At 46.3% G+C, this 27,191-nt stretch overlaps 3 protein-coding genes across 6 annotated transcripts; 1 reads left to right on the forward strand and 2 right to left on the reverse strand.

The window, feature by feature from the left end:
- Positions 1-6,147: 6,147 nt before the first annotated feature.
- Positions 6,148-15,314, reverse strand: SCO1 (synthesis of cytochrome C oxidase 1). The gene is given in 7 exon segments (XM_069798844.1): positions 6,148-7,808; positions 11,930-12,045; positions 12,159-12,251; positions 13,791-13,988; positions 14,827-14,917; positions 15,056-15,259; positions 15,261-15,314. Coding segments are annotated over 7 exon segments (885 nt in total). The 3' UTR covers positions 6,148-7,679.
- On the forward strand, positions 15,175-18,401 carry ADPRM (ADP-ribose/CDP-alcohol diphosphatase, manganese dependent). Of its 2 annotated transcripts, none has more exons than XM_069798845.1 (3): positions 15,175-15,823; positions 16,391-16,507; positions 18,193-18,401. In XM_069798845.1, exons 1-3 carry the CDS (start codon positions 15,271-15,273, stop codon positions 18,198-18,200), a joined length of 678 nt encoding a protein of 225 aa, XP_069654946.1. In that variant the 5' UTR covers positions 15,175-15,270; the 3' UTR covers positions 18,201-18,401. The 2 variants fall into 2 exon arrangements, with proteins under 2 accessions (XP_069654946.1, XP_009919380.2); XM_009921078.2 differs by lacking the exon at positions 18,193-18,401 and adding an exon at positions 16,768-17,949 and having other exon boundaries at positions 15,217-15,823.
- A 60-nt stretch (positions 18,402-18,461) lies between these two features.
- TMEM220 (transmembrane protein 220) lies at positions 18,462-23,910 on the reverse strand. 3 transcript variants are annotated; one of them, XM_069798846.1, is made up of 6 exons: positions 23,803-23,910; positions 23,646-23,675; positions 22,469-22,529; positions 20,362-20,485; positions 19,484-19,543; positions 18,462-18,633 (listed from the first exon to the last, which is right to left on the reverse strand). In XM_069798846.1, exons 1-6 carry the CDS (start codon positions 23,887-23,889, stop codon positions 18,501-18,503), a joined length of 495 nt encoding a protein of 164 aa, XP_069654947.1. In that variant the 5' UTR covers positions 23,890-23,910; the 3' UTR covers positions 18,462-18,500. The 3 variants fall into 3 exon arrangements, with proteins under 3 accessions (XP_069654947.1, XP_069654949.1, XP_069654950.1); XM_069798848.1 differs by lacking the exon at positions 23,646-23,675 and having other exon boundaries at positions 23,803-23,908; XM_069798849.1 differs by lacking the exons at positions 23,646-23,675; positions 23,803-23,910 and adding an exon at positions 22,964-23,203.
- Positions 23,911-27,191: the final 3,281 nt, after the last annotated feature.

The following is a 27,191-nucleotide window of genomic DNA, read 5'->3' on the forward strand; positions in this document are numbered from 1 at the left end:
ACAAGGCACAGACTGAAGTAGGAGATCTGCTCCAAAAGCACCTGGCTCCATGCTGGGGCACAGCTCAAGCTCAATACAAGCGGAGAACAGAGCTGCTCAGCAGCTCCTGGTCAAAACAAGCTTCTTTGAAATGAACACTGAGGACCAGGCACTGACTGGATCAGGCCAGGAAGCCACCTCCTCTCTGCTGCACTCGCCTGCTCTTGGCACAAGTGAGCTCGTCAGCTGCAGCACACGTGGTTTCAAAGCTGGGGAGCAGATAAACTCCCATGTCACAGGCCATTTGATCCAGGTCAATTCTCCTTAAGATCAAAACTGGATTTGAACTGAGCCCTTTTGGCTATCATGGCAGGCACACAGAGTATTTTCACACTGGCAGTACACATGTGATAGAGTATGGAAAAATAAAACCTGATTTGGATTTTGCCGTGATGACTGTGGACTGATGCCCAGTCTGGCTCCCACGTCCTCTCAAGAGACATCAGCCAAGATCAGGGCTTGCTTTCCTAATAGATTTAAGTGCAGATGAAAAATTTTCAATGAAGAGGGAAAAAAACCACAGAAATGTGTTTGGAGCACAACAGTGGGCACATAAAAGAGAAGGTGACTAGGAACAGTCAGTGTGAGTTTACTAAGAGGTAAATCACATCTGACCATCCTGCTTGCCTTTTATGATAAAATGACCAGATCCGTGGATGTGAGGAGATGCTGCCCAACCTCAGCTCCCAAAACTATCTGCCACAATATTCTTGTGCCCAAGCTAGGAGTTTATGGTTTGGATGGGTGGGCAGCCAGATGGGTAAAGAACTGGCTGGGCAATAAGACTCAGAGGATAGTTGTAATGGGTCACATGCATGGGTCAGTCCTGGGAGTTTTCCTGTTTAACACCTTTGTCAATAACCCGGTAGAAGCAACAACACACTTGCTTATAAAGTTTGCAGATGGCAACATAGTGGAGGAAGCAGCTGATACCCTCTAGGTCAGAGCTGCCATCCAGAGGGACACAGACAGGCTGGAGGCATGGGCTGAGAGGAACCTTACGAAGTTCAACAAAGACTAATAATGCAAAGTCCTGCACCCAGTAAGGAAAACATCCATGTAAAAACACATGCTGGGAACTGACTGGCCAGGGGGCAGTTTGGGGAGAAGAATCTGAGGTCAAGACAGTCAGGGCCCTAGAGCTGGTCATCCCATACAACAGGAGAGGCTGAGGGAACAGGGCTTGTTCAGCCTGGTGTCCTGGTTTCAGCTGGGATAGAGTTAACTGTCTTCCTAGTAGCTGGTACAGTGCTATGTTTTGAGTTCAGTATGCAAAGAATGTTCATAACACTGATGTTTTCAGTTGTTGCTAAGTAGTGTTTAGACTAAAGTCAAGGATTTTTCAGCTTCTCATGCCCAGCCAGCGAGAAAGCTGGAGGGGCACAAGAAGTTGGCACAGAACACAGCCAGGGCACCTGACCCCAACTGGCCAACAGGGTATTCCATACCATGTGACGTCCCATCTAGTATAGGAACTGGGAAGTGGGGACGGGGAATCACCGCTCGAGGACTAGCTGGGTGTTGGTCAGCGGGTGGTGAGCAATTGCACTGCGCATCATTTGTACATTCCAATCCTTTTATTACTACTGTTGTCATTTTATTAGTGTTATCATTATCATTATTAGTTACTTCTTTTCTTTTCTATTAAACTGTTCTTATCTCAACCCACGAGTTTTACTTCTTTTCCTGATTCTCTCCCCCATCCCATGGCGGGGGAGGGGGGGCGGGAAGGGAGTAAGTGAGCAGCTGCGTGGTGCTTAGTTGCTGGCTGGGGTTAAACCACGACACCTGGGAAGGAGAAGGCTTCAGGAGGACCTAGCAGCAGCCTTCTAATACCTATGAGGAGGCTATCAAGATGGAGTCAGGCTCTTCACCTTGGTGCACAGTGAAAGAACAAGAATTAAAATGCTGGTGGAAATGAGAAGTTCAGACTGGATATAAAGAAAAAGATTTGCTCTAGTGGGAAACATTTTTTTACATTTTTATCTAGAGAGGTTGTGCAGCCTCCATCCTTGGAGGTTTTCAAGGCCTAGCTGTTTAAAACCTTGAGCAACCTGGTCTGACACCATAGCTGCCCCTGCTTTGAGCAGGAGGTTGGACTACAGACCTCCTGAGGTTCCTTCCCATCTGAGTTATTCCATGATCTGGACTGCAAATGCAACATCAGGCTTTGCAGAGATTTAAAGCCATGATCTCTGTACCTCTTCAGTCCCTGGCTCTGCCCGTGCTGGTGGTGAGAACGTTCCTAAAAGGGCTAGCTTCACCCGCGCAGCTTAAGTATCGCTCATTAGTTCAGCTCCTCCACAGGCTATGTGCATAGCACACGAAAAATGCAACGCCTTCCTTGGGTAGACAAATGGAGCCGTCCCTCATTCGTCAGGCATCTTATCACTAGTTCCCAGCCTGGGACGGCAACAGCTCTGCAGTCAGTATTATAGATGCCAGCTGCTCTGAAAAGATGCTGTTTTCTGCTGGTATTTTACAGGACAACTAGGCTGGGGCTGGGTGTGGTGTGGGCACATACAGTAATGCTCTGTGGATTGCCCTCTGCCAGGCTTGTACACTATTGTCCATCTGTCCATGGGGTACCCAGAGGTCTCTGTTTGCCCAAGGTAACAGAGGTTCATCTTCACAGCACCAGACTCCAACAAATTTGGTTCCCAAGTGAAACCTGTAGTCCAGTAAAGTTTCCACTTTACTGGGACATGGAGGAGACCCACTGAGGGAGCCAGGCACCCCTCAGCCCCAGTCCAGCACACAGCACAGCCACAAGCAACGAGTCCTGTCATAAACTTTCCCTGCCAGACATGAGTTCCCTCTTTGTGGGCTGGGCACTGGCACTCTGAGCTACAGGGCATTTGGGTACAATGAGTACAGGGGGAGTTTGCTCTAACACTGAAGAAATACTGGTCATCCACTGACAAAGGGTCTCCAAACCCCCGCATTATATTCCCTTTCCCCCCACTACATATCCACCCCTTGAACAGCTCTGCCTCCTCCTGGTGACCATCCAGCACAGCCCTTGGTCCTCCTAAACATGCAGGGAACAGAGCTGTGCTCTCTGCTGTCACCAAGGCAGGGCAGTGAAAGCCTAACAGTTGCCTTAACAACAGATTTGATTTTTTTTTTTTTTTTTAAACAAATAAACAAAAAAACCCTGAAAAAAGACCTACTCACTTCCAAAGAAAGTTTCCATCCTGGGAAAGGCTGAGGGAAAAGAGATGAGAAAGGTCAATTTGAGAGGCAGAAAGAAGCAGGACATCAGCTGCTTCCACTGCCAGGAGGCAAAACACACAGTTGAGTGCCGTGACATGGCCCACAGGCTGGTCCCTCCATCCTAAATCTTTCTGTGCCCTTCCCACAGGCCCCCCAGTCTGCCACAAGCTTCCTGCCTTTCAGAGCACATAAAAACAAATTAAAGGACAGGACACTTATGCCAAAACATTTGGAAGACGACAGAAATCTTACATTTGTCTCTGTAGTGGCAGTCAGCTGCAAATTAGCTTTAGGGAAATAAATGTAGACAGGGTGATCCTTGACATGCTGCAGCGCCCAGGTTTTGTATCGAATTTGCAAAGCCTTGGGACAGAGGCTTGGCAGGCTTGCCTCATCCAAATTTCTACTTTGTTTTAACTTGGCTTAGCTGTAATACTGATTTTTTTCTTCTGAGCAGGTGGTTCTGGATAATTTGTCTTAGTTTTACTTATCATTGCTTCATACAACCATAGTTTTACACAGATTGTACTCTGTGCAGAATAAGGTATTTGTCACTAACATACTGATGGAATATAAAGAAATACAAGCCTGACAGGACAGCAGACACCTTCAGAAATGCAGACAAAGGATACTGTGCAGAGCAGTACAGCCATGGGATGATAAAAGATGGGGCAGACACTTGGCCACAAACAACTCACAAGTGGTCAGATAAAGAAATACAGACCTGTAGGTGTCACCCAGGAAAACCAGTTTTGTCCAGAGACCAAGTATACAATGTATGTAAAAATGCATGACAGATGTAATGTGGAGTCACACGGTGGAAAAAAGGGAGCATCTTGTGATATGACTGACTTCATTACAGAGCCAGTTTTTGTTGCACAGATATGAGAGGTGAGCAGCAGGCAATTTACCATTACACAGAAATCCTTCAGGAACAGGAGGCAATTTTTCACTTTTCTTTCCTGCTGCCAGTAACAACTGACCAGAACCTACTGAAGATCACTGTGCCAAGCAACCCACCTGCCTAGCCCTTCTCATGATATTTTTGCACAAGCATCTCCTTCACATCAGTTAAACCCACTCCCTTTAAACCACCTCCTGCTGCGGAGCATGCACATGCCCCTTCCATGCTTCCACTATATGCAAAACACATCAGTTAAACCCACTCCCTTTAAACCACCTCCTGCTGCGGAGCATGCACATGCCCCTTCCATGCTTCCACTATATGCAAAACACTACCAGCACAGTGAGTTAGGGGAAAACTCAAGGAAACTGCCACGTTTTTAATACATGCTCCCCTGGTAAAAATGGAGGGGCAATAAGAGACCCCAAACACAAAGGGAGGTCTCAATCCCAGGAGGGTGCACACCAGTATGGCAGGGAGAAGCCCCCACATAGCACAATATGCAATCCTGGCATTTCGGTGACTGCTGCTGACAGAGATGCCCCACACTGCCAGAAGAGATAGGCCCTGCTCCTCACAGAGGCTACCACATACACCAAATTCAAGCCACTCCTCTACTTAGTGGTCAGTTAAGTAAAATGGGTTTTAAATATATACACCCTCTCTCTCCCTTAGCCCCACGATCAACCTGCTGCATTTTTAGCTTTGAAATACTGCCTCTTTCCCATTCCTTTTGGAAGACCAATATGGCTAAAAAATCTGTATTATGAGAGTTTTCAGTCCCTAAAAATTCCAAGTACAGTATTAAAATTCATCTTTTCTCCACAGGGTATCATAGGCACCCGGGAGTAATCAAGAGAAGCACAAATAGACTTTAAAGAGGCAAAGTATCCTCCTGGATCAGCTGCTCCATTTCTTAGTCACATTCCCACCAGGTCTTTTACATCAGTATTTTCAAGAAACACAGAACAGAGAGGAAAGGACTCTCTATACAAAAGCAGCAGTGTGACAGGCAGGACAATTCCTCTCCCCCATCCCGCAGGGAAAATATTCAGATTATTTCTGACTTGTTCAAAAAGGAAAAGGAGTATTTCTCCAATGCAAGTATGGTAAAGAACAGCCTGGGGACTTACAGCACATGAGAGAGCATTAGAAAAAGCTGCACAGGCCTGCACTTCTAAATACTGTCTCCACTAGCAGTACTCACTGTTAGTTTCTGTTCATTAGCAGTTAATATGCACTTGTCCACTATAGATCGACCCTACTGAATGGCCAGAATGTTGGGCCACTGAGACCCATAAGCAGGCGGTACTTCAATGTTGCTTTTATCACAAGAGTGGATAAATACAATCTACCACCTTCTGTATCCTAATGCACTGTATTGCACAAGTCATCCTCAAAACAACTGCATCAGAAGCTCAAAAAGGCAGTGATTTTCCCTGGTAAAGGTCATAATGAAAAAAGGAAACAGACACACACTCATCCAGAGCAGGGAGGCTCAGAGCACTGGGTGAGTACAGTCTCAACAAGGCAAATTTCACAGAAACACAGAAGTGCTGGTTGGAAGGGAGCTCCAGAGGTCTCCAGCCCTGCTTCCCGTAGGACTATAACCAGCAGGTCGTGCCATGGACTGTCTTGTTTCAAAACAAACTGGTGCACAACCACCCGGACAAAGAAATGCAGAGCTAGTAGGTGCCAAAAGTCAGCTCTGTAAGGGAAGTTTTGAATAGAAATTACCTCCAGGATTGCGGGAAAAAATAAAAAGCAAGGAAATGCTCTTGTGAAACAATGCTGACACTTGCAACCACTCCGTGAAAATAAAATTATTGCCAGTGCCACTTATCACAAACACTAACATCATTGATAACACCTTGGATTTGACACAGCCTCTAATTGATAGAAGACTTAAAGTGTGAAATTTCCTTTGGAAGTCACTCCTATTGCCTACTGCAATAAAGCCAGCCAGCACAAGAAGGAAAAAAACTAACTAACTTTTCAGCTGTTGAGTTTAATTCTACTAAGACGCTTTTTAAAACTCCCACTGTAAAATGATACAGAAAAATCCTTGCTGATCCTTTAAAACAGAAATAAAAAGCTTCTTTAAACTATCTAGCATTGGGGGGGGGGGGGGGGGGTGAAGTATCTTGGAACCTCAGGAATCTTCCCTCCTTGACAGAGCTTTATCAGAAAAATGCAGCCATAGACATACTCTATCACAGTTACCTTCCCGCTACCCTCAGGAGGTCATCATAGTAGAGGGCAGCTGATGTGGACCTACACTATTTTATCATGTTTCATAACTGCCCTGGAACAGGTTAAGTTTACCGTTTTTCAGGATTTTGGAAAGATGGAAATTTACCATAAATATTGCACCTTTCCTCGGACAGGAACATTCTCTTCCTACCCCCACACTCAGAGTAATACCAGTGCTACCAGTAGGAACACTTGTGTTCAGTTTGAAACACTCTGGGACTTGCACCAAGAACTTTTCTGTTTTGTCTCCTGTGGGCCATTCTCTGCCACCTTAAAAAAGCACATTCAGCTTATGGTTTGCACTACTACAGATAAACACTACTTTCTAAAAAGAGATAAAACAGAGCAAGAATATGAAGGTTGACCGGTATACAAAGTTCTGTTGATATTCTAGTCAAACCTAACTAATGAAAAAAAAAAATATTGCTTAAAAAAGCAATCTTTATTTTCAAATGCTGCACTGCATAAAATTTATCTGATTGACAGCCCTGTGCATGGACGCAGACCCCCTTCATCCTCCCCACTTCACTATTCAGCATAGCACAATCAGGCCGACTATGCATAAAATCATTTAGACCAGAAGAAAAATCTATTTGCAATCCATTACTTGCTTCCTTGTAAGTTAACAGTGTTAACCTGGAAAAATCACCAAGAAAAAGACATTTCATTTCTGCATTCAAAGTGAAGAAGAGATAAGGCACACTACACGGCTGGTCCCATGCATGGAAGCTGCTAATGCTTTCAGTGCTCTTCACCTTCTTAACCTTGATACAGTAGTACTCTTAAGGCTCTCCTGCTTATAATATTGTAACTGCCTCTCCCAGAAGGCAAAACAGTGCAGAAAAAAAAGAAAAGAGGGCAGGGGTTCTCTGAGAATGCCATGGCCCACATGGCTTTTCATCAAGTAAACATCCTCTTGCAGTGACCATCCACTGATATCTTGCCAAGAGTTACCAATTATTTTACCAGTGATACATGTTCTTCACAAATGAAGTGTCTTCCATTTTTTGCTCCCAACAACGTTTCACGGAAGTCCCAAATTTCATTCTCTAGCCTAGATCTTGCTGCAAATAATATCCATGGGGAAGGGTCTATAGAGATTTTTGATAATGGTATTTTGCAGAAGTATGGATGCATTTCTTGTCTGGAAGAAAGGAGGCATGTGGTGACAGGATGTTACACTTGTATGCTTCTGCTTTAACTCCAATGCCCAATTACAGCCAAACCTACAGGTGATGTTCACATCAATCTTTGAAGACCTTGTGTTTTAGGATCTGTATTTTCTCATGTGTGCAGCAACAGAAGCAGAAATCTCAGTGCTCTTCTTATTCTGGCCATAATAGTCCACAAAGTCACCATCTGGCCCAAGGAGGTACATTATTATTGTGTGATCCACCTGCAAGAGAGCACATTGTGTCTTGGTAAAAAAGATCATAGAATACCAGGTTGGAAGGGACCTCAAGGATCATCTGGTCCAACCTTTCTTAGCAAAAACACCGTTTAGACAAGATTGCCCAGCACCCTGTCCAGCTGAATCTTAAATGTGTCCAATGTTAGGGAATCCACCACTTCCCTGGGGAGATTATTCCAGTGGCTGATTGTTCTCATTGTGAAAAATTTTTCTCTTGCATCCATTCGGAATGTCCCCAGGAGTAACTTATAACTGTTACCCCTCCTCCTTTCCACGTGACTCCTTGTAAAAAGGAAGTCTCCATCTTCTTTGCAGCCACCCTTTAAATACTGGAACATCCTGCACATCTCTCAAAGTCAGCAGCAACAGCATCCCGTTCAGCCTTTGGTTCAGCTGTCTGACAAGACTTCTCACCAAGAAGCTAAAGCAAGATAAGGAAAACTTTAGCACCACCTCAGTGACCTCTTCTTGTTTTACCCAAGAAAATAGAGAAAACTAGTTGCATATTCAGAATGTGTGAAAGAATACTTTAAGCAAAAGAAGTCTTCCCCAAGCTGCTGACACCCTTCCTGCAGCACAAACAAGACTGGGGCAAACCTGTGGACTAATGGTCTTTCCCCCTCACTTTTCCCACTTTCCATCTACTTTTCATGATGCTCCATGACCCCCCCAAGGTATTCAAGCTCCTGCTGCTAATATGACGCAAATCCAATATAACTAATATAACTAAATAAATGGTATCTCATTAAACAAAGTTCATTATCAGTGCAAACGATGGGAGCAAGAGCATCACTGGGATACAGGGGCTGCAGATAGAGGAGCTGGCACAGAAATACGTGTGCTGGGAGGGGGCTCCCTCTACTGTCCGAATTGAAATAACCTTAAAAAATGTTCAAAGTAACAATTACTTGAATGTTTGAGGTATTCCAATTTGATTTATGTAAAAATTAACTCCACTGTAAGTTTATTTGAAATGCCACTGCCAGTACTGTCTGCATCTGTGACAACATCTTTATGAGCAAAGACACAAAATACTGAAAATGGAGGCCATGAATCTGCGATTGCTCAAGTGACTACATTATCTCACTGCCACTAGAGAAAAAGAACTGAAATGTACTTATGAACTGAGAGTACAACTGTGTTTGAAATTAAGAAATCACATAAACATTTCCAGTACCACAAGCTAAAAGGATGCATTAAACTTAATGGCATTTCTGTCACTGAAAGAATGTTTCTCAAAATTTTATTGAAACAGGTTTAATTCAAATATTTTACTCTAGTTTCAAATTTTCAAGATAAGATCACAAAATCATGTTGTAGGAGACAATTTTTTTTAAGGAATCTGAATCACAATTTAGATCCTTCAACTGGAAACTAGCAAAAAAAAAAAAAGTCAAGTAGTCTGCTCAGAGCATCTTAACTCCCTGGCCTACGGAAGATTAAATACAGTCAGGATGGAGTGCAGTTTCTGTGCAAAAGACCACTGTTTTTCAAGCTGTGTCTGAAGCCTGCACTGTTCCCACTGTATGCACATAAGATCATCATTTGAGTTTCAATGCAATCTTGTAAACCACAGAACAAAAAAAGTAAATTGGATATTCTGATACCGAGAATTATAAAATTGAGATTATAACATAGGAACTAGTAATATCCAAGTAATACTTAAAAATTCAAAGAGGAGTTTAGAAATTATAATTTCTAAATGGTCATCTCAATGTTCTTTTCAAGTTAAAACAAGCAGACAAGTTTAATTGGCTGTAGTGGACCTATTCCTCTTCCCTACCTCCCAGCAGCCTGCAGAGGAAACTGAACCCACTCCTGCTCAAACATCAGTCTTAATCACCAACTGGCACAACAGGCCCATGCAAGACATGAGGTAAAAAAAAAAACCTTACTGGAAGAAATGACAGAGTAGTAATTACCTGGATAAGTCTCAGGTAGGCACAAAACGAGCCTCAAGCTCTCCCTCCCAGGTCTGCTGTTGCTGCTATCCTCCTTCCATTTTGTTTCAGAGACTGGTGTCCTCTGGCCTTCCTGCCCTGAACACATAGAGCTCACTGCCTCTCAAAACCAAGTGCCTATGACAAATCCTGAAGAGATGCAGGTATACTCTTCTTCCTTGGCACCACATCCAGGGCTCCCAGGCTGCTCTCCTCCTCCCAATTCACTGGCCTTTCTTCCTCGTTGCCCTTCCCTTCTCTCAGACTCACAAACGTAGCACAGACTAGTGGTATCCTCCCTGGATCCTGAATCCCTTCTACTTCATTACATCTATAATCACATTCTCCAGTTCAGATTCACCCTCCAGCCTCCCTTGAAGCTGTCAACATCTATAGAGTTACTTCCCCTGGCTGAACCCTGTACTTTCCCTTCACAGCCATGCCAGGATCCAGGTCTGGTTTGCTAGAATCCACATGCAGTTTACTTCATGAGGAGCAGCACTCCTTCAGCTCTTCTCTTTTCTATTTCCATCACCTCTCCTCAACTTCAGTTCACTCATTTAGTGTCAGATTCTACTGATTTTTTCCCTCTCCTGAGCAGGCATCCTTTGCCAACCCTGTTCCTGTAACCTATTCTTGCATTTCCACCAGCCCCCTTTTAGAAATCTGGTTTTAAGCAGTATCTTTAGATTGATTTCAGATTGATGCTAGATTGATTTAAATTGGTGTTGAATTTCTCCAGCAAGCTTCTCTCCTCCATTCAAATACAGTATCTTAGACACAGACTTCTGTAGCTATTGAGTTGCCACTTTAAGCGAAAACAAGTTCTTGATCTCCCACTTCACACTCCTTTAGTAATGTAGAGCAGTGCATATCACCAGTGTGATCCCATCTTCTCTTTACTGAGACCATGTGATGCTCTTGCTTTTTCTTTCTAAGCAACACTTTTTTGTGTTTTGTCCACGTGGATAATTTATTTGCTGCAGTCAGGTGGTTTTAAAAACCAGATTAAGAATAGACAATACCGGATTAGACCAAAATCAATCTGCCTCAGCATCATACCTCAAATAGTGGCCAATAATGATTGCTTTAAAGAAGAGTATAAAACCAACACCAAAAATATACTATCTTCCTCTATTACCTCCCAGTTTCCAAATACTTTTAGCTCCCAGGCTTCCTGAACTAGCCAAGACTTCTGTCCATTTCATAATCCTCAACAGACTGTTTTTTCCAAAGACTGAAAAGTCTCCCTGTAGACTCCCATAAACTTCTACCATTTGCATCTGTAGCAAGTGATTCCACTTCTCACGTGCCCATTGCAAGAAGAACCATCACTTTTCCTTTTGAACCGGTTTTTAGTTTTCTCTGATGCCTTTAGTTCTTGCAAATGAAGAAAAAAAATCACAATCATATAACGTGTATCCTCACTTGTCCTATCACTTGTACCCACCTTACTCTTCCAGTCTGCTCAGGATGTGGCAATTCAGGAAGGCCTTGGCAGCAGCTCTGAGCCCTATAACCAATCCTAGTCACTTCCAGAAGTAAGATTTTTGACTACTCAGTTTAGTGTTACTTAAACCTCAGTTACCCCCTTCACAGTTTTACTCTACATATTTTATTCCCACTTAATTTAGCATTAATATGCTCTCTCCTCCAGGTCATTTGACACAGGAGGAAGATCCCCACAGTATCTGCAGGCAGACTTTGCATCATCCAAGTCTCTAGCCAGGAAGACTCCACTCCTTGGTGTCAGTTTGGCAGGGAATGAATTGTTACTCACTTTTAACTCTCATTTCTCCCTCTTCCTATTGCCTTAATTTCCCACTTCCATTTTCACTTTGGAGCACACAGGAAAACAGCCAGACAAAAACATTACATGACAAAAAAAAGTTCAAATTACTGCCAGGCTTGCTAGCTCATATGCTATTCTGTATGCAGGCCTGGAATTGTACATTTTTAGAACATGTTTCAGTGAGGTTCTGAGCTTGTAAGAGGGCACCTTGATTCTGACTGAGACCTCTAAAACACAGCTTAACACATCGGTGCAACAGGGCTCTGTCATGTAGGACTTCAGCACAGATTGCAACAGCTGCCTTCTGATTTTAAAATCTGCATGATGCTCTCATCCAAAGACTTTCATTAGGCAAAGGCTGTACATTTACTCACTATGTAATCATCGTCTTCATCTTTGGGACCTTCGCTGTAATACACACGGTAAGCTTTGGCCACTTGGTCAATCTGTGCCTTGGTACCAGTCAATCCGATCAGCTTCGGAGAAAATTCTAGGCAGAAAGAAGACATTTATACATTTTAGTGAAAAGAATCCCATCAAGAGCCTCCTTTTCAGTGCTCTATATTACATGCTATAAGACATCAAGGAAGAAAACAGTAATACCTTTAACATATCTGGCAATGGCTTCTTCGTTGTCCCTCTCAGGATCAATGGTGATGAAGAGCGGGGTCAGATTAGGCAAAGTTGGAATTCTGTCTGTGACATTAACAATTATTATTTTTCTTAGAAAACTAAAAATCATTTCTCACCTCCCTTCAAACAAGCTCACAGCCAAGCTACCGTAACATCAATCCAAGCCTACCCTAAGTGACAAAAAAAGGTTTATGTAATTTGTGAATGAAACAAACGCCATGAAATCCTACGCTCTGTGCTTCTGCTGGATGCAGCTATACTTCCAGCCTCTCAGCTGGAGACCTTGCCCTGCTTAGGAGAGATGGCAAATTGGCTCTGATGCAGAAAATGCCATGGCATCATGCACATATCAAAGCACAATGGTCGATACAGCAAAAGCACGCCTGTGATGGTGGAGCAAGAGGATAGGTGAAGACACAATTCAGGCTCTTTCCCTCATGTTCCAGCCATAGCTTTCACTATTATTTTCTTCAGTTTAGTCTGTCCTCCCACTTGCTTGGTTACTACTATCCCTGCTCTGTAACTCTTCAGGACCTGCAGCCTGAGAAAACCACCTCTACCACACAGCCTTCCCCCAACTTCCATTCCACAGCACAGTCACTCTCAGAAGAGACTCTCACAGAGATTTGTTCTCAGAATGAATAAAATAGAGGGAAAAAAACCTGAAACACCCCACAACCACTTCTTGGCAAAAACACAACTCAATGGCACCATTCCCTGTAACCTGCCACCATCATTGCCGGCTGAATATGAGCCAGCAGTGTGCCCAGGTGGCCAGGAAGGTCAACGACATCCTGGCCTGTATCAGAAATAGTGTGGCCAGCAGGAGCAGAGAGGTGATTGTTCCCCTGTATTCAGCACTGGTGAGGCCGCATCTTGAGTACTGTGTTCAGTTTTGCGCCCCTCACTACAGGAAAGACACTGGGGTGCTGGAACGTGTCCAGAGAAGGGCAACCAAGTTGGTGAGGGGCCTGGAGAATAAGTCATATGAGGAGCGGCTGATGGAGCTGGGGCTGTTTAGTCTGGAGAAAAGGAGGCTGAGGGGACACCTTATCACTCACTACAACTACCTGAAGGGGGGTTGTAGGGAGGTGGGTGCTGGTCTCTTCTGTCAGGTGGCTGGTGATAGGACGAGAAGAAATGGCCTCAAGTTGCAGCAAGGGAGATCTAGGTTGGACATTAGGAAAAAATTCTTTACTGAGAGGGTTGCCAGACATTGGAACAGGCTGCCCAGGGAAGTGGTTGAGTCAACATCCCTGGAGGTATTCAAAAAGTGCGTAGACAAGGTACTCCACAACATGGTTTAGGGGGCATGGTTGATGGTTGGACTCAGTGATCCTGAAGGTCTTTTCCAACCTAAATAATTCTATGTTTTATTACCAAGAAGTCCCCTGTTGCAGAAAGATCGGTGCTGTTGTGCTCTAAATATCAGATCCTATAGGCAGATTGATGTATGTATTACTTAGCAATTAATTTAACTACTGAATAGTAGTCAACTACACTGAAAAAAAAAATCATCCATTATTACCATTTGCAATATTTTACCACAATAAACCTGGACCTCCCATAAAAAGGACCACTACACGAACCAAATTTCCATACCAATTTCATCTACCACTTCAATCATTTTCTCCAGTTCATCAGGACAGATGTCAGGGCAGTGTGTGAAGCCAAAGTAGATCAGCACCCACTGGCCGATATAGTCCTTACTGGTCTTGGGCTGTCCCTCATGGTTGACGAGTGAGAAGGGTCCTCCTAGCAGCGGTTTCCCAATGCCTCGGTTTCGTTCCTTCTCCAGCTCTACAAAAAACAAGAGGGGATCAAACACGTCCATGCCACAATCAACGCTGCTTCCCAGGTGAGCCTCAGAAGCAGTTGAGAGTCAGCCAACCTAACAGAGTCACAGCCCAGAGCATTGAAACATCAAGTCTACCAATGTCCATCGTGCTGAAGTCCAATGTGGACAAGGCTTCCAAAAAGCATTCCATTTTGAGCAAAATCAAGTATCTCACTAAACTCCTTTGAAACATAATAACCTCTTTCATTGTCACCTGATTGTATTTCTATTTTAAAAAAATAAAAAGGAAAAAAGGGAAAGACAGGTACCTGGCTTGGTGTGAAACAGAAAAATTTGCATCTTTGGCAAATGGAACGCATCCTAAAAGCTGTAATATCTCTGATTTTCAACATTAAAAACGTGAAAATGAAATGCATGGGCAGTTACTGCAGGACAGGGAAATGCACACATAGGCTACACAGAGGGAAAAACCCACATGCACAGAAAACCCCACCGCCGTGCCTGTGCGGCATCGACTGGCAGCAGTGTGCATAATCAAACGCAACTATTCCGACAGCAAAAGCATATTTAAGAATTTTAAAACGCTTAACCTTAAAGGTTTTTTTTTAATTTTTGAAAATTTTCTGTGGCACTTAAACAGGCATGAAGCGGCACTGTGCAAAGCATGAAGTGATTCAGCAGGATACCTAAATGGGTAAAATACATCATCTGAACACAAAATACGAGGCTCCTGCTGCTTCGCCCGCCCGCCCACACGCTGGCAGCCCAGGCTGGGTCCCGCCGAGGCAGCACGGCCTCCCGTGAGGCAGAAAGGCTCCGGTCGCTCCCCCCCGCACTCACCCTCCTCCTTCCGCCGCTTCACCTTCTTCATGGCGGCCAGCAGCCCGCCGCACAGCACAAAGGTGGCCGCCAGCGACCGCCACGACACCAGCTGCTGAGGAGAAGCTGTTTAGTGACTGAAAAGGGGGAAACAGCGCGGCCCGGCCCGCCGCCCCGGGCTCCCCCTCTGAGGAGGGATGTGGCTCCTTCACTCCTTCCTCCCTCCCTCTTCCCTCACCACCTCCCTCACCTTCCTCTGCGCGCCCGTCCGCGGGCCGCTGCCCGGCGGCAGCCGGGACAGCGGGCGGCAGCCGGGCACGGGCAGCGCCCACCGGCTCCTCACCACCGCATCCGGCAGCCGCCAGCAGAGAGCCGCCCGCCCGCAGCGTAGCGCTGCCGCCGCCATCTTGTCGGCCGCTCTTCCGTGCCCGCCCCTTCCGTTCCCCTCACCCGGGAGCGGCCGCCATGGAGGCGGCGCCGCTCTTCTCCTTCGGTGTCATAGCGGACATCCAGTATGCGGATGCGGAGGACGGCTACGACTTCGGCGGGTTTCGGCGGCGGTATTACCGGCAGAGCCTTAACCTGCTGCGGGACGCTGTGGAAGCGTGGGCCGCCGAGAGACCGCCGCTCGCCTTCGTGCTGCAGCTAGGTGACAGCATCGATGGCCTCAACGCCCGCAGCGGCGAGGCCGAGGGTGCCTTGGAGCAGGTGCTGGCAGCGCTGGGCCGGCTGCCGGTGCCGGTGCATCACGCATGGGGCAACCACGAGTTCTATAACTTCAGCCGGGCCCGTCTAGTGCGCACCGGCCTCAACAGCCATCCTGCCAGGACCATGGCCGACCCGCCAGCTGGGGACTGCCAGGCCTATCACTTCAGCCCGGCTGCACAGTTCCGCATTGTCGTGCTCGATGCCTATGACCTGAGCATCCTGGGCAGGGAGCCGGACAACCCCCGCTACCAGGAGTCCCTGCAGCTGCTGCGGGAGAAGAACCCCAACGATAACCTCAACAGCCCCACAGGTACTCCCCAGCTCATCCCTTTAGCAGGGAGCACGGGCGGCTGAAGCTCTGCTTCCCAGAGCAATAAGGCAGCTCCCAGGGCTGACATCTGGTTGCCGGGGGCTGGGGCATGTACCCCATTTCTGCCGACCTCCTCTGCCTCCCTGCTGTCAGCTGAGAGCCAGTCAGTGGGTCTCCAGGCAGGCACAGGAGATGCTTCCCCATACCTGTCATGCTGCTCTGGTGCTTTAGGGATGGGTTTATGTTGTGCTGCGTGCCCTGTAGCATCAGAACAAAAGGCAGCTGTTGGTGCAGCTGCTATTGCAGAGTGTCAAGTGATGCCCACCCTATCCCATGCTGGGGGGCAGACCCAAGAGTGGAAGTGCTGTGCATGCAGCATGACCAAAACACTAACAGATAATTTTCTCTTGTTTGTCCAAGGAGGCTGGAGTTTTGAGCCAAGAGATGCAAAAAAAAAAAAGGTTATAAGAGTAAACCATCTATTGTAAGCAGACTTTCATAAGACAAGCAAATAGGGGAGCCACGAGAGGTGTATGCACCTATGCCTAACCTTCTTCTTTGTTGCAGGACTCAAAGAACCTCAGTTTGTAGAGTTTAACGGAGGATTTAGCCAAGCCCAGCTGGACTGGTTCAATGAAGTCCTCAAGTTCTCTGATGAAAACCAAGAAAAAGTTGTAGTTATGGGTAGGTGGATATGGGGGATATATGGGGATATGTGCAAAAAAGGTTATGTAGCCAATGTATGTTAGCTGAGGAAAACATTTAGTGGCTTTGTAGTTCCACTGAGGTGTACACGTAACCTGTGAAGTAGGAGAATAGCAACCATGTCTCCCACTCAGGTGAGCTTTCTGTATACAGTTAGATGTCTGAACTTCCCAGCAATGAAAGTAGAGTTTGGTTACACTTAAAAGTAGCTCTCCTGCTTCTTTCCCTCTCAACTGCAGGTCATCTGCCCATTCATCCAGATGCCTCAGACAGAGTTTGCCTAGCCTGGAATTACGAAGATGCTCTTTCGGTCATACACTCCCATCAGTGCGTGGTCTGCTTTCTTGCAGGGCACCTGCATGACGGTGGCTATTGTTTAGACTCTCATGGAGTTCATCATCTGACTTTGGAGGGGGTTATTGAAACTCCACCTGAAAGCAATGCCTTTGGAACTATTTATGTCTATGAAGATAAAATGATATTAAAGGGAAGGGGCAGAATTTCAGATAGAGTTATGCATTTCTTAAAATAGTAAGCAAATACAAATTGCTCTTCTTCATGAAGTACTCAGATAAAAAAGCAGGGGATTCAGCTTATTATTTGCTTGTAGAAAGATGTGCATGGCTGATCCTTAGAGCTTTAACTCAAAAATTTTTCTCTTGGATACAGAATTTTAAAAATTATGTTTCTGTAAGAAAACAGACCTTGTTTCTTCATGGAGAATAGAGAAGGCCAGTAACCATGTTTGAAATAAATATACTTGAATGCAGAATGTTGACTTGAAACACCCAATCCTGACTGGATTATTACTTACTGTGAAAAAATGCAAACCGTATTATGAATATTGTCCAAAAAAAGCCACTTTTTTTATATCAGTCAGAATTAAAGCATGCAGAATTGTACCTGCCCAGCTACATTTCAATTTATTTTTTTTAACATAGTCAATAATATCTTATGTCTGGCAGAATTAGTCCACCCTGCAGCCTAATGCAGTCTTCTTAACACTGCTTTAAAACACTAAAGCAATCTTCAAAAAAAGCTAAGCCCAAGGAAAATGGACCATCTATGCTACATCATGTAATGCTGTAGATACACCCACTGTGTGCACAGCTGTATTAGCCTGCAGCAGTACTGAGCAGAAAATCCCTGATGTATATCTAAAGCATGTTGCTGTGCTGCATCTGGACCTGTTCTGGCTCTCTCCCAGCCAGCTTGCGTGTCCAAGTGTATTCACCTGTGCTACCTTCTCCAGGATTAGTAGTGGTGGAACACACTTACTGTCGCTGGGCTGCTGTGTGGGTTCTGCTTTCAAGGACCAGAAATTCTATGAGAAGCAGAGTTGTGATAGTCACCACATCTGCTGGTGGCAGTCTTGAGTACCCATCTTGCAGAAAATAAAAGATACGGAAGCTTTCATTTAATTTTCTTTAGAAAAATAGTATTTATTAATATGTAAACCCAGTAATTTTCAGTTAAAGATAATAGCAAAAGTATTTCTTCAGATATATTCTACATATGATTTTAGCATAGGAACAGAAATACAGACTGCTCAATTTTTCAGTTAGTCTTAATGGACTATCCAGGCAGATATCTGGAAGTTTTATGGCTGTAAGTAGTCATTTACTGAAAGAAAGTTTTTGCTTTACTTTTCTGTTATGTTACAGAACAGTAGATTTCCCAAAGTACAAGGTGGTTGAAGAGTGATCCAAGGATGCCAGGGTATCTTGAATATACCATTAGAACACACATTAGATCAACAGTGCTTTGAAGATGTATGAAGAAGCCAGCTGAACAACAGTTTCCTGCTCAGATTTGACAGTGTTCCTCAATTTTTTTAACAAACCTCAAACCGCACTGCTGGAATCAGTCAGGCATTCTTGGGTCCTATCAAACTGATACTAACCTTTTGTTAAGAACCAAAAGCAAAGGCAAGTAAGGTCAGAATATTTATTCGATACTTTCTCCCACCCAATTAAATCACTGTTTTACAGTGCGTTGGCCAAGATGCTCGCATCTCTTTGTTCACATAAATGTACAGCCACAAAACAAATGGGAAGAGGGCAACCACAATTGCAGCAATCAAGCGAACTCCACCCAGTGGATTCCTACAAAGAAGCAAATGCAACAGAGCTACTTCAAATCAGGCTGCTACGAAACATTCACACCTGGCTGCAGTTGAAAAAACAGCAGAGAGTCTTTGGCCACTTTAATGTAGCTCCTGTGGATGCATCAGCAGAGTCCTTTACTGGAGAGGCACCACATGTCAGCAGAAAGTTTTTTCTGCCACCTCACGCTACATAAACCAGGTTAAAAAAAAAAAAAGCGCCCTGCTTGCCCAGAGCATGTGACATTGTGACATGTTTTCCCAAACGAAGGTACTGTTTGGCAGATTGGGATTTTTCATGCTCCCAGCTAACAGGAATTTAGCAAAACTGCTGTAGCACAGTCCTCTGAAGTCTGGAGGGGAAAAGTGTGGAGGCACTGCAGCCAGGCAGGCACCCAGAGCCTTCTGCCAGCTCTGCCTGCATCACCCACCTGGTCCGGTGGATGCAGTGGACACCAGTACAGAGACGCTCACTGGAAAGTTCTGTAAATTGGGAGCAATGGCAGAAATAGCTTTGCAGTTCAATAGCAGTTGTGGCCAACACTCACTAGCCTGTTCCGCAGAAGGGGCGCACTGTCCTTAGGCAAAGGGAGAATGTCCCCTGCCCATTATGGCAGGGGGAGCAGGAAAAATGTTTCATGTAGCTTTACCTTCCCCGCACAGACTTTTATCTGTTCAAGATCCTACAGGCTGTAGTACCAGTTACTACTGCTTAGGTATCTGTGAAGGTTCAGACAGTGACATGAAACAGAAAAACAAGCTGCCAAAATCAACTGTGTGTTTTCAAGAAGCTAGTCACTAAATGTGAACATATGAATGGATTAAAAAAAAAAAAAGGAAACAAAACTTACTTTGCTGAACTGCGACAAAGACTCATCCATATTGTAATAATCACCAGACCAAACAACTCTCTAAAAAGCCAAACAAAAAACAGATCAGAAAATAATACAAGCAGATGTTTACTTTTAAAAAATACAAATTTTGCCTCCAAAAGAGTAGTGTCTGCTCTTTTGGAGAAGTTCAATGTATTTTACTAGGATTATAATCATAAAGGTATTTACATGGAGTAACTTTGCTTCCTACCACAAATCTACAAACACACAACCCATGTATACAGCTGCAAAAATCCCTGCTTCCACTGTTTGTTCCGCTGCTAAACTTAAATTGCACAGCACATTTCCCTCATTAACACAGAGCAAAGCAGCATCCCAGTGTTCCAGACCATAAGCAGCCGCAGTAGCTGCCAGTGCTTCACCTCAGTACCATGCAAGCACCTCCTTTAGGCAAACAACCGAATGTCCAGGTGCAAAATCCTCCCTCCCCCTCAACCCCTGGCAGTTCAGAGGACTCAGCGGCCCAAGCCAGATAAACATGCATATGGCATCACCTCAAGAGTTTTTAAAACCTGAATTCCCATACAGCTCCAGCAAGAGAACACAAAGCTGTTTCACTGTACTAGTGCCCTGGACTTTGAAAGCCAGAACTGCCCCAAATTAAATCTAACTGCCACAATCAGGCAAGTAATCACAACTGTTCACTCTCCCTTTAGTTCTTTTGTCCAACAAATCGCCGGTTTGGAGCACTATGGTCCCTCCTCCTTGGTTTGATTCCCCTGGACCAAGAGCACTCACTGCAACAGCCCAGCAAATAAAGTTTAGCAAGGTGACCACCAGAAGAAGATGGCCTGGCATGCTGATTCATGCAGGGGAAAATAAAAATCACTGCTTACCTGCCTTCCTCTTCGTGCAAAATGTTTCCTTGAGCATAAGCAAACAAAGAACAAGCCAAGGCAACGGTCCCAATAATACAACCAGCAGAATGAAGGTCACAGAGGCTCCTCCAAACACCATTATCTGAGGAAAAAAATAGACTGCCAGCAACTGCAATGTAGCATGAAGTAAAGCCTATAAATCAAAAAGCAACTGAGTTGCTAAAAAAGATGCCTCCAGCAAACACACACATCTTAGGCAGTAAGATAGAATTAATACCAGCATCTTTATGACCACAGAGATCTGCTAGAAAGTGGTGTTGAAAATAAAACACTAGTGGGCTTGGGGCTTGTTTTCCTAGGAATGCAACTTCTTGGCAGCAGCACCTCAATGAAAATGGCTTCCTATTCTCTCCAGCAAACAAAACCATTCTATGATTCTATGAAAACAGGCTCCAGCATTCAACATGCATGGAAAAAAATCACAAGGTGGATTACAAATGAAAGTTCTCTTAAGCAGGAGGAACAGCCTTTCCAGAGCTCACAGCCACAACCAGATGCTCAGCATGACCCCAGAGGACCACTGGAGTCCAGGGGAGCGAGCCCCAGCTCCCAGGAGTACCGAGCACCCACCACACTGCAGGGAGCATCTTCCCTCACACTCCCTGATAAGCTTCTGCCTGAGATTTTGCTGGTGATGACGAGCAACACTGATGACATGTCTGCCTGGGGACTGATGTTTTTAAACAGAGAAATACAGATGGTGTGAAATATCTGAATGGGCCCACAGATTCTTGTGGCTTTCCATGTCCATTCCCAGGGCCTCGTGGGGGAGAGGTGAGCAAACGACACAGAGAGTTCTCCCTGATCTCAGCAATGTCAATGGCAAAACCCGTAAAGTTCAAAGCAGTCTTTTCTGGGCACTGACCCCTCCAGGCAAGCATTAAAGATGACGAGGTGCCAAAATTCAAGAGCTCAGTGTGACCCAGTGTAGTAATTGATGCCCCATCTTGCTGAACTTACTGCAGCTCAGCAGAGGCAGAATCTGGGTCTTCCATAGACTTGAATGGCAAATATCCCTTGGTGAATTTACATAAATGTCCAGTTATACAATAGTTGTGCTATTTTAATCTTCATTTTCCACAGATCTTGGCACAAGTAACAAAAACCTACTTGTGACTTTAACATGCAGATTCTCTTGACCAGCCAAATGCCATCATGTTGAAGCTACACCTATCACACAAATAAACCTCCCCTGAAATGTTCAAAACCACAGGCAACCAACCCTCACAGGTTTTGGCTTTATGAATGCTGCCATTTTATATGCTTAAGGTAGCCAGAATGCTGATGAGACTACAATGGTGTGATTTGTGACAACAGCATGCACTCTTGAAGATTTTCTTTTTTGACATAAGTGTGGTTTTAGTTCATTCAGAGTAAGTATTCATCCAGAAAAGATACAGTCACTTTGTGTATATAAAATGTCATTTTTTAAAAATTATTTCTACTGGATGAAAATACAAAAAATGAAACTATTTTCTGGAGTCCTGGACCAAATCTGATGTGACTGATTGTCTCAACATGTGATGTGGCATTTGCCTCCTTAGCATATAAGCCCTCGGAAACTCAGCCACTGCACTGAAGCCTCTAAACATCCCCATCGCTGCCCATGCGCTTTGTGGGGTAGCTGCAATACTTGATACTGAACAAGACCTTTAGCTCTTTCAAAGGACTGTGCAGAGCCCAACTGCTCTTCTATAAGATAGATAAGCAAAAACGCAGATTTACAAAGTGAATCAACGGGCTAACATCAACACCAGAGCCAGGTTCAGAGCATGCTCCCAGGCTTGTGCTCCACTCAGGCTTTAAGCGCTGGAATTGGGGTGCAACGGTAAGACCATCCCAGCAGCAGGCCTTCATGCAGGGCTCCTCTGTTCACCTGCAGCATGTCCAACCATGAGCACTGAACCAATGACCAGCTTTGTAGAAGCAGGTCCCACAGGTTTTTGCTCTCAAAAGGTAATAGGACATGTTTCCACGTGGCCTGAACTTAAGCTGTGATTCAATTAAAAAAACTTCTGGGAGCAATATTTGAGCAGAGACTCTGTTTTGCACACCAGTATCGTACCTGTTACTGAAGGCTTAACGCTGACAAGCAGCGTCAGGGCAGCTGGCACTAAGTAGACAACCTGTTAATGAAACATAAATCTACTTTGTAGCAAAACTTTGTAAGATAAGGAAGCAGAAGCCCCCATCCACATCAAGGTTGCTCCCCTTCACAGCAGTTCGTAAGATGCACAGGACAGCTGCCAATCCCTCTCCCTGCGGTGTAACCTGGCACTGCTACTGCTTATCTTCACCATCACCACCCAAAATCCTGGACCATCAGCTAGCTGAGTGCCAGCCTTTGTTCCTCAGCTTCTGGGTTACCGAGTCCTCGCTGCTCAGCCAGCCCACTGCAGAGTCCCTTGCACTGCATCTTGATCCCCTAGAGAAAGCCCCCTACGGGACCCCCCCTCCAAGCCCCCCAAGCCCTCCACCTGCACTGGGCGGCTCCCCTGGGAGCAGGAACCTCCTTTGCTGCCACAGCACAGCACAGCCCTGCGCTGTCAGCTGGGCTCACCCGCACAAGGGAAGTCCCACTGCACAAGGGACATGCAGGGGACAGCCCCTGCCACATACAGAGACATCCCCCCTTGCCCCTCAGCTCCAAGCCCTGTGCACACCAGGCCGGGGCCACCGGGCTGTTCACGTGCCCGAGAAAGGGCTGGCAAAGTGGGCAGAGAAGAGGGTTTCCCTCTAGGTTTCCCCTGGAGGCTGAGGAAGCCCTGCGAGTTGAGCGGAGACAGAAAGCAGTCCAGCTGGTGATTCAAGGCAAGAAGAGGTGGCGATGGAGGCAGGAGGTCGCCCGGTCGGGGGGTCGGGCGCAGGGCAGGAGGAACGAGAGCAGTTTGGTGTGTTCTGCACAGGGAACCGATGCTTTGCGGGGGGCTGGTGCAAATCTGGGGTGGAATAAGGAAGCTACTGGAAGCACGGTCGGATTTCAGCCGTCACTGCAGTAGACAGATTGTCTTCCCGCCGCCTGCTTGCTCCTCAGCTAAAAGCAGGGAGCCGGTTTCCGCCGGCGGCCCCGGTTCGGACCAGGCGCAGGGCGGATGGGTGCAGCGGAGCGACGCTGGAGCCACCGGGGCCCCCTCGGGGAAGGCGCCGGCAGGCGGAGCCGCAGCAGAAGGGCCGCCCCCGGCGCCCATCCCCGGCGCCCGCCCCGCTCCAACTGCCCGGCGGGAAAGGCAGCCCGTACTCACTGTCCACAGCCCGGCGTCGGGGTCGTTCACCTGCAGCGAGGAGGCGCGCACTGAGACCCTACAGCCGCCGCCCCGGCCGGGGCCGCGCTCCGCGGGAGGGGGAGGGGACCGCAGGGGAGCCGCCTGCCGCCCCCAGCCCGGCCGGCCCCGCCCTCACCTGCACGGCGGCCGCCAGCCCGAAGAAGGCGGCCATGAGGAGGTTGCAGAGCCGCCACAACCGCCGCGCCGCCCGACCGCCCGCCATGGCCGCCGCCGCCACCGGCACCGGCACCGCCTCCGCCGGGGCGGGGCCACGGGGCGGGGCCACGGGGGGCAGGGCGGGGCCGCCGGGGCGGGGGCGGGGTGTCGCTGCAGAGAGGGTCGCCGCGGGGGCGCCGGGGCGGTCTGCGTGGCGTATTCCCAGTTACTGTTTCTTTCAGAGAGGATTGAAAAATGCTTGCTTTCAAAATCGAGCCAAAATACAGAACTGCGCGGCGCTGGTTGCAATACGCGTATTCCAGTAATGACAGGAAAGCCAGGGTTCTGTCTTTCACCGGCTGTTATCACTGAACACGAGCCAGTCTGCACATAAACGGGTCATCCATCAGCGAGCTCCTCTGGCAAATAAGTCCAAGTACGTCCCGGGCTCCGTGAAGAGAAGCGTGACCAGCGCATTGCAGGGAGTTATTAGTCCCTCTTTGACCTGGCGCTGGTGTATCTGCAACTTTCGGTCCTGTCCAGGGTCCGCGGTGAGGAAGGATGTGGAAGGTCTGGACTGGGGTCCTGCAGACGGCGGCCAGGATGGTCAAGAGTCCAGAGAATGTGGCCTTTGAGCAGAAGTGGGCAAAAAGGAAGCAAAATCCAGTAATAATGTGTAACTGCCTGTGGGGTAGCTCCAGAGATGAGAGACATATTTTCCTTCTTGGCATCAGATGATATAGCAAAGGGCAGTGGCCACAAATGGTGGCTTGGAAGGTTTTGACCAGACATTAGGGAAACAGCCTCATCAGGAGGGTTGTGCGGCCTGCTATAGGTGACCCAGACAGGCTGTGTGATCTCTAACCTTAGGGATTTCTAAGTCTTAACTAGACAAAGCCATGGCTCACCTGATCTGATGTTGTGACAATCTTGCTTCAGTTGGGCTGTTGGACTCGAGACCTCCAGCCATGCCTTCGTAGCAACATTTCCATGTTTCCATGATAATTCATGTACCTGAAAGAGAATTAGATCTTTGTCTCCGTGAATACATATGAACAAACTTGTACAGTAAAACTGTGTTGTCTGGCGAACAAAAAAGGTGTTGCTCAGAAGCATAGTACTGCCTCATCATTTGCTGATCATTTATGACCAAAAGTGATGATTAGTGATGAATTGAAAGTGGGCCCTTTAGAAATGTTATATCTACCATATCCATCTACCAAACCTGAGTCTCTGTCAGACAATTTCTCCCACTGATTTCAGCAACAGCGTAATACAGCCCTCTCAGCCCCCAACAAAATTCGGTCTTGCTGAACCATTATGTGGAGGACATGTGAATGTGTCCACATTTGTGGAGAGGATTAATGCTCATCTTCTGTTATTTTTAACTGAGTCTTTCCTTGAGCAGGTTATGAGAGATGAAATTACTGCAGAGAAAGTCACAGAGAAGTAAGAGCCATCTTTGTAAATGGCTGCCATTGTTACAGCTCCACTGAGTAGGCTGTATGGTTCATAATAATTGTGTTATTCTGTACATTAAACAACTGCTGGCAGCTGCAGGCAGAACAGCAGGCCATGTTCACTACAACTAAATCTCTCCCGACATTTAAATTGAGTCACATTCCCATCCCAAAGCCCAGGAAATTTAAACCACTGTCTACAGGTGCCCTTAAGTACAACTTTCCTATTTACAAGCACTCCAGGAAGGGACTACAAATGCTTAAAAGAAAGCTGGGGAACGACACTCCACATTTTGTTCTCCTCTTCCCAAACCCAGCCTGATGCATGGATGAGCAAGAGCAACAGTCCAAATGTCCCTGCAATTTCTCAGTAGGTCCCCATGGAGCTGCACTCCCTCGCTAAGGCACCATGAACTACATCATACTCCTGGTTGGGTTTTTTAAGGAGGCAGGACCTCACCGCAGAGCACTCAGTGATGTTTGTCTTCATGGTGTAACCTCTGTCCCCAGATCTTTAGTCCGTTCCCCTCACCTTGGTAGGAGCAGTGCTCTAGTAATGAACCTAGTAACATGCTCTAGTAATGAATCACTTTCATGCTTTGTTTCTATGTCAGCAATAGGCTTTTGAATGTGTTTTCTAAGGGAGAGGAGGTATCTCTGGCTGGAAAATGGAAATGTCAAAGATTAAAAAGTAACAGTGGTGTTAAGAATAGCGAGAAGAATGTAAGAGACTGTATCTTTCATTAGAGTAATTTATATGATAGAAAAATAAAAACGGAGAAGCCTTTCAGGCACACCAGCTCCTCTTCATGCGGGAAACAAAATTATGAATTACTGTCCATTTTTTCCAACTGTATTAGCTGATCTTGCAAAAAAAAAATTCAGCTGTGTTGAACTCTTATGACTCTCATTTGTCCAGTCACAGGTTATTGCACAAACCTGCACAGCCCACCTGGTTTCTGTGCCACGGCTGGGCTGCTGTTTGCCACATCACATGCTGGGCTGGGCTGCAGGTCTGGAGGGGAGACTGCAGCTTCTGGAGAGCAGCTGTGGGAAACTGGTGGAGACTGGGAGAGAGGGAGAGAAACAGACAGGCACATCCAGGGCCCTGTTGGGGGGGAACAGGACTTCTGTGAGGGGAAGGGGCTGCTGGGCTGGCAGAAAGCAGCTCCTCCTGGGCACTTGAAAGGGACGGCATGGAGGGTTTGGCAACCCTGTAAGTGAGCAAAGTTCAGTGACGCAAGAGCAAGAGCGGGCAAAAGGCCCGTCTGTCTCTTGTGAGGATAGGGTGGGAAGGAGGGGAGCAGTTTACCAACTGTGGTATTGGAATCTGTCTCGTTCTTTGCTGCTCTAATTCAAAGGCAATCGGGCTGTAGTGTGTTTCAGAAATATAAAGGATTTTTAGTGTTTGGTGTGCTTACTGCAAAGAAGAGGTCCAGGCTGTTCACTTTAAAGCTTTACCAACTATCACGAGCACTTCCTATAAACACCCCCTCTCTGTGGACAGAGGACAGTTTGTCTGCAGAGAGTCTCCAGCAATACTGCTTTCTCCCATAAGAGGGAGGCCAAGAACATTTAGTACCCTTGAGTATAATTTGAGCTACTTGAAAATCAGTTCCTCAATATTAGATAAAACATTTTCCCTCCTTATGCCTCTCTGGAGTCTGCTACTTAGCCCATAGAAGCCCGAGCTTAACTTCAGTGAGAAAATGCCAACCATAAAGGACAGAGGCTTTCAAATGAGAGTGCTGCAGGTATGGACCCAGCAGCCAAGCTGTGATATTGGGAGAACCAGGCTGGTTCTCAAGAGCCTGTACCAGAGATGTTACTGAAACATTGCCGTAGTCACCCATCCTAATGACCCATTCCATAATAGCACTCAACCTCGTGGACACCGCTGCTGCTGCCA

Source organism: Haliaeetus albicilla, chromosome 12 (assembly GCF_947461875.1).
Source record: "Haliaeetus albicilla chromosome 12, bHalAlb1.1, whole genome shotgun sequence".
In the NCBI taxonomy this organism is placed as follows: domain Eukaryota; kingdom Metazoa; phylum Chordata; class Aves; order Accipitriformes; family Accipitridae; genus Haliaeetus; species Haliaeetus albicilla.